The following is a 13,043-nucleotide window of genomic DNA, read 5'->3' as shown; positions in this document are numbered from 1 at the left end:
ATACAATAGAGCATCTCTTCTATGCTGAAATGTGCTAATGGGCACAGGTGAACCCAAAAAATGGCTCAATGAGTCAGATGAAGTAAGTCCTGGCACCTTTGTTATAGGGATGTGGGTCATTTGACTTCTCTTAACTCGGCTGAATGGTTGAGGAGGCTCACGGATGGAGGGGCTTAAGCGCAAGATGTTCTGCAGCCCCCGAAATACCAACTTGGTAGTCTGCTTGAATGGTATAAAGGTGCCCTATAGTTTGGTGCCCCAGTGACAGGTTATCTTTCAAGGGGTAGTCTGGTCTGGAGTTAATAAAGGGGGGTCCTCCATACAAGACGCTGATATATTAATCAAAGAGTAGAGTAGCTACAAAGAGCATCCCTCTCCCCATTGTGACTCAAATCCGTTTTTGTTTTTTTTTTGGTAGGGGGTAGGCAAGGAAAACTTCCGGTAACAGCCTTTGAAGCTTTGGACCTAGAGGTAAAGAGCTGGACTCGTTATCCCAGCATCCCAAGCAGGCGTGCCTTTGCCAACTGCACCATGACAGAGACTTCTTTCTTCAGCCTTGGTGGTTTGCAGCAACCCGGACCCCACAACTTCTACTCCCGGCCACACTTTGTAAACACTGTAGAGATGTTTGACTCTGAGCAAGGTGAGAGCAAAACCAATCCTGCAACCTGTGATGTCAGATGAAAATGTTCTCTATGGAAGACTCCATGGACTTGTTGTTATAGTAGTTATATTCTTGTATATAGGAGCAGTATTATATTCTTGTACATAGGGGCAGTATTATAGTAGTTATATTCTTGTATATCAGGGCAGTATTATAGTAGTTATATTCTTGTATATAGGGGCAGTATTATAGTAGTTATATTCTTGTATATAGGAGCAGTATTATAGCAGTTATATTCTTGTATATAGGAGGCAGTATTATAGTAGTTATATTCTTGTATATAGGGGGCAGTATTATAGTAGTTATATTCTTTTATATAGGGGGCAGTATTATAGTAGTTATATTCTTGTATATAGGTGGCAGTATTATAGTAGTTATATTCTTGTATATAGGGGGCAGTATTATAGTAGTTATATTCTTGTATATAGGAGGCAGTATTATAGTAGTTATATTCTTGTATATAGGGGGCAGTATTATATTCGTTATATTCTTGTATATAGGGGCAGTATTATAGTAGTTATATTCTTGTATATAGGGGCAGTATTATAGTAGTTATATTCTTGTATATAGGGGCAGTATTATAATAGTTATATTCTTGTATATAGGAGCAGTATTATAGTAGTTATATTCTTGTATATAGGAGGCAGTATTATAGTAGTTATATTCTTGTATATAGGAGCAGTATTATAGTAGTTATATTCTTGTATATAGGAGGCAGTATTATAGTAGTTATATTCTTGTATATAGGGGGCAGTATTATAGTAGTTATATTCTTGTATATAGGGGGCAGTATTATAGTAGTTATATTCTTGTATATAGGGGCAGTATTATAGTAGTTATATTCTTGTATATAGGGGCAGTATTATAGTAGTTATATTCTTGTATATAGGAGCAGTATTCTAGTAGTTATATTCTTGTATATAGGGGCAGTATTATAGTAGTTATATTCTTGTATATAGGAGCAGTATTCTAGTAGTTATATTATTGTATATAGGGGCAGTATTATAGTAGTTATATTATTGTATATAGGAGCAGTATTATAGTAGTTATATTCTTGTATATAGGAGGCAGTATTATAGTAGTTATATTCTTGTATATAGGGGGCAGTATTATAGTAGTTATATTCTTGTATGTAGGGGGCAGTATTATAGTAGTTATATTCTTGTATATAGGGGGCAGTATTATAGTAGTTATATTCTTGTATATAGGGGACAGTATTATAGTAGTTATATTCTTGTATATAGGGGACAGTATTATAGTAGTTATATTCTTGTATATAGGGGCAGTATTATAGTAGGTATACTCTTTTACTTAGATGTATAAAAAAAAATGTTGTTTTTTTTTTTTGTATTTTTGATATATATGGTTGATAATGTTGTCATGAGTTCACATATAACCCAATAAATAAAAATGGTCTTCGGAAACAATCAGTAAATAAGTAATGGAGATGTAGGAGGGAAAGAAAGAAAATGTTCAATTATTGTGTATAATAACTATTTTGATTCAGACCGCTTCGCACCAGAGACATGAATAAGTAATGGCGGCAGGCAAGTGATTCTCCATAGAGCAATGAAAGCTATTTGTGGCCTGAGGTGAGCAATAAATATCCTATCTTCATGCATCAGGCTTTATTAAGTAACAGCTGAAATGCGTGGTGCCCGTAGTTTAACCATTTCATGCCTTTCGTGATAGGCAGGATTTACCAAGGTCAATATCTGACCTACATAACTGTCACCTCATCCAGTCATCATGTTGGCTCTAATTGAGAAATAATGTGGCTATGTCTGATGGGAAAAAAATTAGTAAAATATCGCTGCATGTCATTACAGAGCTCCAAATAAAATCACAATAATTAATCTAGATCATCTTGTTGTCCTAACATTGCTCCATGTAAACCAAGCCTTAAAGTATATCTCTGCTCGAAGTTAAAAACAAAACGCTCTTGAAAACTTCTGTTTTTCAGTTCTTTTTCCTGAAGTCTTCTCACTAGGTGCAGGAAGTAGCTATCTTTAGCAGCTGTGGAACTGTTGTTTAGTCACAGAGTCACCCAGGCCGCTCTGCAGTTTCCCTCAATGCCATAGACTTTGAATGAAGCGGTAGGGCAACCAAGGCTCCTGTCAACTCTCTCTGACAATGGTCTTGTGGCTGGTGGAAATGGAAGACATGTGACATCTGTTCTGGCAATCGGTAGTAGTCTCAGAGGTCGGACCCCCACCGATCTAGCAGTTATCACCTATGCAGTGGATAGGTAATTTGGTCCTGACGGTGTTGTTGTTTTTTTTATTATGTGGGTCTGTAGCCCCCCAGCTAAGCCCCTGGGCCCCTCATTATTGCTGCTTCATGCTATTTGACCAAGTAGAACGATGAATCTGCATTAGATACGTCATGTACCGGCTAAAGAAATGTAGAGGTGCCGAAGTGTCACTCTACTGTATATGTAAGTATGGATAAACCTACATACCCAACAGAGACCCAATATTTTCTTTCAACCAACAAGGCCAGTGGGAATAAAAAATATTGCCTATACATACTATGGGCATATGGGTGTCGTTGTTAGGGCAACACCGTCCCCTGTAGTACCAGTCCAGTTTCTCTATATGGAGACACATCTTCTGGCTTCTTCATCCAGTGGTCACGTCCAAGATAACTTGGAACAATGGCCGAGAGTCCCGTCAGATGTTACATTGTGTATCCAGAGTAAGAGCGGCCTGGCACACCTGTGACACCTGTGACTCTGCTTTCATATATCCCTATAGCCGCCGGACTCCTTTGTCCTGTTTATTCTTCTTTTTTCCCTAGGGGTTTATTATTTTGTTCTTATTATTTTGTGTTCCAGGTAAATAAATGTCCAGACAGCTCGGTGATCACCGTGTAATTTCCTGTTAGTACCATAAAAGGTTGATGCTGTCAAGACCATTAATATAAGCTGAAAAGGAAGATTCCCTGTCCATGAACCCCATAGACGCCTCAGGACAGCGGCTGTTCGTCACCCGTGTATTAATAGTAACAGTCTTCACATTGCTATTCAATCAGTTCCAACATAATAAATTATCAGAGCAGAACTGTAATGAATCACACACTCGTGTAGAACAAGTATATTCCACCTGCTGTCAGCGGCCACTATTCTTTTGCTAAGCATTGGGCCGTTATATTGTGTAAATCTATGGCAGAGTCTCCAAGAAGGAGGCCAGAACCCTGCGGAGGCATCAGAACGGCCCAAATTTACTACTTGTCTTTGGTGATGTAAACCCATGAAGGTCTCGGTCCAAAGTTTTCAAACTTCTCAAATATAACACAGTTGCCAACTTTATAAAACATATTCCATGTAGCCCCAACCAGCCTAAGGTTCACAGTCAAGTCCTCTCTGCCTTTCCTGCCGATACCTACCCCACTGATACCTACTGATACCCATCAGACGATACTTACCCTCTGATACCTACTCCTCTGATACCTACCCCACTGATACCTACTGAAACCCATCCCACGATACTTACCCTCTGATACCTACTCCTCTGATACCTACCCCACTGATACCTACTGATACCCATCCCACGATACTTACCCTTTGATACCTACTCCTCTGATACCTACCCCACTGATACCTACTGATACCCATCCCACAATACTTACCCTCTGATACCTACTCCTCTGATACCTACCCCACTGATACCTACTGATACCCATCCCACGATACTTACCCTCTGATACCTACTCCTCTGATACCTACCCCACTGATACCTACTGAAACCCATCCCACGATACTTACCCTCTGATACCTACTCCTCTGATACCTACCCCACTGATACCTACTGATACCCATCCCACAATACTTACCCTCTGATACTTAGTTCACTGATACCTATCCCACTGATACCTACTCCTCTGATACCTACCGAAGTGATACCTACCCCACTGATATCTACCCTACTGATATCTTCCTCACCAATGCCTACCTCTCCATTACCTACACCACCGATATGTACCCTACTGATACGTACCTCACCGATGCCTACCCCTCTGATACCTACTCCACTGATATCTGTTTTACTGATACCTTTGCCACCAATACTTACCCCTCTGATACCTACCCCTCTGATACCTACCCCTTTGATACCTACTCTACCGATACCAACTGCACTGATAACTTCAACACTGATAGCCACACCATGGAATAAAAATTGTGAACTTTACATATTTGTTACCAGGGGGGTAACTTGGAGCTCTTGAGCCCCAATGTAAAATCTGTAAAGAACCCTCAACAATCACACATAATTTATAGTACCGGTATTTAAATATGGGCCTAAGGGTACTTTAAGCTAAGCGCTAGGGCCCAGATATGACTGCACCCCCTATAGTTACACCTTTGTTTGTTCCTTAAAATGTCATTCACATAAGAGCTTTGATTTTCGCTGCATCAATGTGGAGCTGGAATTATAGCGGAGCCATAGGGATCATTGATCCTGATGACTGAAAGCCTCTAGTGGCCCCATGAATCGTTTTTTAGGTAATACACCAGCCCTCCCCCATAAGAAGCATCACATCATCCCATAAATGGAAACTTCTCTCCTCGCAGATGGAGTTGGTCTGTCATTTATCAGGAGACATCTCAATTACCAATCTCTTTTCTGCATCTCTTCAAGGAAATCAGGAATCTAATTCTTTCCATCCATGTAGATGCAGCAACGTGGTATGAAAGGCTTTAATAAAGCCATCAATCACTGCACCAACCGCCCCCCCCCCCATGTGCTTCATTATGCCCTCAGAGATCCATCTATTCCTCACATCACATCTGGATATTTCATGTCTTTAAAGGGCAATCACCGTATTAGAGCATAAAGCAATAAATGTTCATATATAAATGTGCCATTTGATATCAATTGCTCGACTAATGGTTTAACGGGTATTTATACTTTGGCAAACAATGTTTTATTGCTCAAATAAATAATGATGCAACTCTGCAGATAGTCTTGATTAAAAATCTTCTACCGTTTTGCATATACAGCTCTTTTGCTAGCCTATGTATCTCCATGGTTACAGACTACAAAAATCCCGGTGTGTAGTCTGATCCTGCAGTCATGTGTTACTCTTTTTCATCTGCTCCCATCTACTACTGTTAGCAAGAAGAAGGGGCAATGAGTTTGGCTTAACATGTCTACTTTTTTATTGCTGACAACAGCTATAGGCTTCTGCTGCAGCCAGTTGCCCTACAGCTAGACACATTTTTGAGAGAATGAGGTGGAAATTGCTGATCTTTTGGGACACAAAAATATGATATTTCTTGTACATTGGGGCATTATTTATAGTAGTTATATTCTTGCATATAGGGGGCAGTATTATAGTAGTTATATTCTTGTATATAGAAGGAGTATTATTGTAGTTATATTCTTGTATATAGGGGCAGTATTATAGTAGTTATATTCTTGTATATAGGGGGCAGTATTATAGTAGTTATATTCTTGTATATAGGAGGCAGTATTATAGTAGTTATATTCTTGTGTATAGGAGGCAGTATTATAGTAGTTATATTCTTGTATATAGGGGCAGTATTATAGTAGTTATATTCTTGTATATAGGAGCAGTATTATAGTAGTTATATTCTTGTATATAGGAGCAGTATTATAGTAGTTATATACTTGTATATAGGGGGCAGTATTATAGTAGTTATATTCTTGTATATAGGGAGCAGTATTATAGTAGTTATATTCTTGTACATAGGGGCAGTATTATTGTAGTTATATTCTTGTACATGGGGGTGGTGTTATAGTAGTTATATTCTTGTATATAGGAGGCAGTATTATAGTAGTTATATTCTTGTATATAGGGGGCAGTATTATAGTAGTTATATACTTGTATATAGGAGCAGTATTATAGTAGTTATATTCTTGTATATAGGGAGCAGTATTATAGTAGTTATATTCTTGTATATAGGAGGCAGTATTATAGTAGTTATATTCTTGTATATAGGGAGCAGTATTATAGTAGTTATATTCTTGTATATAGGAGCAGTATTATAGTAGTTATATTCTTGTACATGGGGAGCAGTATTATGGTAGTTATATTCTATATAGGATCAGTATTATAGTAGTTATATTCTTGTATATAGGAGCAGTATTATAGTAGTTATATTCTTGTATATAGGAGGCAGTATTATAGTAGTTATATACTTGTATATAGGAGCAGTATTATAGTAGTTATATTCTTGTATATAGGGAGCAGTATTATAGTAGTTATATTCTTGTATATAGGGGGCAGTATTATAGTAGTTATATTCTTGTATATAGGAGCAGTATTATAGTAGTTATATTCTTGTATATAGAGGACAGTATTATAGTAGTTATATTCTTGTATATAGGGAGCAGTATTATAGTAGTTATATTCTTGTATATAGGGAGCAGTATTATAGTAGTTATATTCTTGTATATAGGAGGCAGTATTATAGTAGTTATATTCTTGTATATAGGGGCAGTATTATAGTAGTTATATTCTTGTATATAGGGAGCAGTATTATAGTAGTTATATTCTTGTATATAGGGAGCAGTATTATAGTAGTCATATTCTTGTATATAGGGGGCAGTATTATAGTAGTTATATTCTTGTATATAGGAGCAGTATTATAGTAGTTATATTCTTGTATATAGGGGCAGTATTATAGTAGTTATATTCTTGTATATAGGGGCAGTATTATAGTAGTTATATTCTTGTATATAGGAGCAGTATTCTAGTAGTTACATTCTTGTACATAGGGGCAGTATTATTATAGTTATATTCTTGTACATGGGGGTGATGTTATAGTATATTATTATAGTTATATTTTTGGCCATACAAAACAAATAATTTTTTAATTTTTTTTATATAACGAGAGGAGGATAGTAAGGGAGGAATTTTTGGGACCCATTTTTTTGTGTATTTTCTACAATTCTTTAATGAAGTAAGAAAACACTAAAATTGTTTAACTTTTAACATGATTAAATGGGTTGTCTGATTTGGACTACTTAATTCCATGTGGGGCTCCTCAGAGGCAAGATAGTCCATGCTGGGATGCCCCAAGATCAGGGAGTGTATCTCTGAGTCATTATCCAGTGCACAATGAAACCAGTGGATGTTGATGTCCTCTAGGCCACTGCTTTTTAAATGGTGATGCGCCCCACAGTTTTTGGTGGAGCGCAGCTGGAGAGTCAGTTTTGACACAAGTTAATATATGCTACAAAGGCCTTTCATTGGCTGCAGCAATCTCTGGTTTAGCAACATAATTAACCTTTGGGGCTTTTGTTTTTTTTATGTTATTCTGGGTTCCGTAGACAAATGTTAAGATAAATTGAGGTAATTTTTGAACATTTTGGCAGCATGGACTACGACCAATGTTAAGGGACGGGCATCATCATGCTCTGGCTGGTTAGGCCCTTGTAGAAAAGGATTGAGAAGCCATGCTTTAAAGCTTAGACCAATGGTAGGACCACCACTTTTTGCCCCAATAGGTAAGACTAAAAGGAAAACCACATCCAGACACCGTATTCCCGTTTCCTCCTGAAGACGACCATCTCTATCCACTAATTGTATGACTGATCTCATAATCCCCTTGGACTGACGGTATCATTGGACTCTGCATTCACCGCAGCCTCCTCTTCCCCACATTCTTCCTCAACACTAAATGGAAAAGCTATTTTTAGTCCTTGAGCAATCAGGTTACGGCATTTGCCCTATTTATTCCCCATCTACGGCCCCCACCACTGACACTTGAAGTGCTTCTGTAGCTTTTTTCTTTCTCAGTGGCAAAATTGCTGGTGGTTAATGACATTCATAGGCTTCTGAGCAGACTCTGTAATTTTGATGTTGTCTGACCTAGGAATTGATAGGAAACAGCAATTATCTGTGATGCATCGGCCCGGACAACAAAAAATAGCTGTTATTGAACTTTTACAAACCCCTCATCCAACTCTAGTAATTCAGCTGTAGACAGAAAGTAACATCTGTGTAACCGCACTCACCGCTTATATCTCTGTAACAATGCCTTCATTTACATTGTGTTACACAGCAACTTCATGTTATTATATATAGGGGACAGTATTATAGTAGTTATATTATTGTATATAGGGGCAGTATTATAGTAGTTATATTCTTGTATATAGGGGCAGTATTATAGTAGTTATATTCTTGTATATAGGGAGCAGTATTATAGCAGTTATATTCTTGTACATATGGAGCAGTATTATAGTAGTTATATTCTTGTATATATGGAGCAGTATTATAGTAGTTATATTCTTGTATATAGGGGGCAGTAGTATAGTAGTTATATTCTTGTATATAGGGGCAGTATTATAGTAGTTATATTCTTGTATATAGGGGGCAGTATTATAGTAGTTATATTCTTGTATATAGGGGGCAGTATTATAGTAGTTATATTCTTGTATATAGGGAGCAGTATTATAGTAGTTATATTCTTGTATATAGGGGGCAGTATTATAGTAGTTTTATTCTTGTATATATGGGGCAGTATTATAGTAGTTATATTCTTGTATATAGGGAGCAGTATTATAGTAGTTATATTCTTGTATATAGGAGCAGTATTATAGTAGTTATATTCTTGTATATAGGGGGCAGTATTATAGTAGTTATATTCTTGTATATAGGAGCAGTATTATAGTAGTTATATTCTTGTATATAGGGGGCAGTATTATAGTAGTTATATTCTTGTATATAGGAGCAGTATTATAGTAGTTATATTCTTGTATATAGGGGGCAGTATTATAGTAGTTATATTCTTGTATATAGGGGACAGTATTATAGTAGTTATATTCTTGTATATAGGGGCAGTATTATAGTAGTTATATTCTTGTATATAGGGGGCAGTATTATAGTAGTTATATTCTTGTATATAGGGGCAGTATTATAGTAGTTATATTCTTGTATATAGTGGGCAGTATTACAGTAGTTATATTCTTGTATATAGGAGGAGTATTATAGTAGTTATATTCTTGTATATAGGAGGCAGTATTATAGTAGTTATATTCTTGTATATAGGGGGCAGTATATCAGTAGTTATATTCTTGTATATAGGGGGCAGTATTATAGTAGTTATATTCTTGTAAATATAGGGGGCAGTATTATAGTAGTTATATTCTTGTACAAATGTGCAGTATTATAGTAGTTATATTCTTGTACATAGGGGCAGTATTATTGTAGTTATAATCTTGTACATAGGGGGCAGTATAATAGTAGTTATATTTTTGTTTTTGGGGGCAGACTTTGCCCATGTTTATTTGGCACTGTTACCACCCCTTTTAGTTGTGTGTTCTGTATGTTTGTTACAGTACTGCCATTTACATCTTCTGCTCACAGCCATTGCAGAATGACAAGCAGAAAGTATTTTTCTGAGCCGCATTAACAGAGTGATTAACCTCAGCACTGATTTAATAGAAGAGGTCAGTTAGCGTTAGCCCATGTCTACACAGATGATTTCTAGGGCAACTGGAGTTGTCTTGAGGGCAAGCAGAAGGTAGCAGTCAAAGCACATCTGATTGGAATCGGGAATGTGATTGGTTGTTATGGGCATCTGCTCCACTTTTTCTTTGCACCAGTTTTCTCTCTTTAGGGTTTATTTGCTTGTTTCCCTTAGTATAACCTTTTCTCGTAATGCTGTGGCCCTGTTGTGTGCGACTTGTCTTGAGCTTCTATCTACTAGATATTATTGACTGTGACAAATCTAGACCTGCGGAATTTCCTTATTATCAGGTACCAGATTTGTCCTGAATACTCATATACCACTGATAAAGGGAGGGCACATAGCAACATCATAATGCAACCTATATCCTGGGTTGGATCCTCGATCCCCAGGCCTGGCACCCTTTACTCCTCAACACCTATCTAATAATGACCTTGATACTGAGAAAAAGGCAAGAGGTTATCCTGGCATCAAACACCATTGTGGCACAGTTTGGCAGCCAAGCCATTATCTGTTTGGCACCCCCTTATTGATGGTATTATTTAGGCACTACATGGCATTAATACTTGGCAGTGTTGACTACAGACTATGATCTGCCCTACTGGCAACCCGGAAGAATCATAAATGACTCTATGGATATCAGGCAAGATCACAAGGAAAGTTCTGCTGTGAGTACAGGGACCATAGAACATAGAAGAGGACATGATCAAGGGGTTAAACCTTGGTGGTGGCATGCGTTGGATTGGCAGCGTTGTGTGCAATTGTCATGTTGCTTTAATCTTGCCGGTTGTGGTCTCTTTCTTCTTTTCGGTCTATTTACGGGCTGCCCCACAGTCACTTAGCATCGCTCAGTCTTCACATCTCTTCTGTGCAGAGAACAAACAGCAAGTGCCATTATTTTATCAAAAGCGCTGAGCTCTGCTGCACGATACATTTCATTCTAGAACACTAACTGTCTCCCATAATCGCTTCTGTATCATCCACACATGATCATAGTTCCTTTCTTACTGCCCGAGGGCACACGTCTTCTGTATCCATCTAGCTCCATCATCAAGATAAGCACGGCTGTATTCGATTTTTTTATCCTGTATGACAAATGAGACTCTTCGTTTTGATGTGCGTGTTGTATTACTGGTGTATTGCAACTTTTATGACATTGCATTTTCCTGTTAAAAAATTATATTCCGCCAATTTATAGTTATATTGGTTCTTGGAAAAGTTGGGCGACAACCAATATGGCTGCCATTACAACTTCCACGGGAGTTGCCAACATATTTTCCCAGACTGAGAATGAGAAAGGGAAATTAAGAAGTTCATCTTGCCCATTGGCCGTCAGTGTAATACATGGAAACATTTGGAAACATTTGGTCCTCCACAGAAAAATCTACTCCTTGTTCTCTTCTCTGGCTTACTGAGGAGGATCAGGATTGGGGAACTTCTCTCTCTAATTACTAATAATATGCCCAAAAGAACCCAGCACATGCATACATTACATGGACAGTCCATTTATTTTAAGTGTGCACTGTGTAATGATGTATTTCTCCTGTGGTGGCGCTGCAGGGAAAATGAACACTTGCTGCAACTTACAGATGATCGCTGGGGTTTGAAGCAGCAGGACACTCTGTGATCACTTTATTTCGGGAGAAAGGGATTGTACAAAGAGGGTAAGCCCCCTAAGCTGCCTGCACACATAAAATTGTCTTCAGATCCCACCAAAAACGTCTTAAGTGTGAAGGTATCGGCACACCCACAGGCCATTCATTCTCGGAACAGAAAAGGATCTAGAGAATCGTCCATGATCATCTCACCTCTTTGCTCTCCAGAGACCCAATCTGTTATTGGGGGCATCTGGGCTGATAGCTCTCCAACAGCTATCTCATGTGTATGGCCTCCTTTAGAGGGTTGGTTGTAAATTGGGGGTGGGAAGGAGATGGGATTAGCCCAACATTTGCAGATGGTATAAAGCAATTTCTTCAATTACCATGACAACTGACAGCCAGATATCATGGTCCAGGCAGCAGAGCAGATGAATGAATTGGCTTCACTTTAGGCAGGATCGCAGCTGTCTCAGCGCTGCATTTCCCAAGGGGTGTGAGAGATAAGCACACGCTGTTCCTCGCACTTCTCTCTTTACCCAAGCAAGGTTTGCCGTGTTTCAGCCTGGAACATTCTGAACCTTTAACTCCATATGGTAACACTGAATGGCAATCCATGGGGTTAACTGTTCTACTGAATTCAGATGGAGACTTTCCTTGGTTGAAGGACCAGCACAGTGTAGTAGGAGGATTAGCGATTAGAGTTAAAAATCATCTGTCAGTGACCATCCAGTAACAACTCAATGAACCTCTATTCACACCTGCGTAATGGCTTCTGTTTAGAACAGAAGCCACGATGCTGTGTCGGATTTATTGTATGATGGATACCACCGACGCCCAGTGGACTCCAATGACTTATGATGTGGTCCGTCAGGTTCAGCTGTGGTATCCATCGTTTTTACAGTAGGCAAGCGGCGATAATCTGACGGAATTTGAAACAGAGGCATTAGCGCATTAATATCTGTGCCTACCCCATTTACAGGGAGAGACAGTGAGGTAATACTATCTGTACCTACATCATTTACAGGGAGAGACAGGGAGTCAGTACTATCTGTACCTACATCATTTACAGGGAGAAACAGGGAGGCAGTACTATCTGTGCCTACTTCATTGTATAGGCAAGGTAACATACTCGTTCTAGCAAGGTGACCACTACATGACACTGAAGCCTAAACACTGAGATGGTGGTCACCTTGGTATCACGTGGGCTATAACCCCCATCATTGTACAGGGTGGGCCATTTATATGGATACACCTAAATAAAATGGGAATGGTTGGTGATATTAACTTCCTGTTTGTGGCACATTAGTATATGGGAGGGGGGAAACTTTTCAAGCTGGGTGTT

The 13,043-nt window shown here is 38.5% G+C and overlaps 2 protein-coding genes across 4 annotated transcripts in view; both read left to right on the top strand.

The window, feature by feature from the left end:
- Positions 1 to 13,043, top strand: part of PRRT3 (proline rich transmembrane protein 3) — a 296,142-nt gene that overhangs the window by 34,115 nt on the left and 248,984 nt on the right. The gene's annotated exons all lie outside the window — the stretch shown is intronic.
- Positions 1 to 13,043, top strand: part of KLHDC8B (kelch domain containing 8B) — a 71,581-nt gene that overhangs the window by 43,265 nt on the left and 15,273 nt on the right. For all 3 annotated transcript variants that reach the window (XM_075831703.1, XM_075831702.1, XM_075831701.1), the window contains one exon: positions 419 to 643. In XM_075831703.1, the coding sequence (XP_075687818.1) occupies positions 419 to 643 (225 nt within the window). The remainder of the gene's footprint in view (positions 1 to 418; positions 644 to 13,043) is intronic.

This window comes from Rhinoderma darwinii, chromosome 7 (genome assembly GCF_050947455.1).
Source record: "Rhinoderma darwinii isolate aRhiDar2 chromosome 7, aRhiDar2.hap1, whole genome shotgun sequence".
Lineage (NCBI taxonomy): Eukaryota > Metazoa > Chordata > Amphibia > Anura > Rhinodermatidae > Rhinoderma > Rhinoderma darwinii.
Note: the sequence above shows the minus strand (reverse complement) of the source record. Positions and strands in the feature narration are given on the sequence as shown.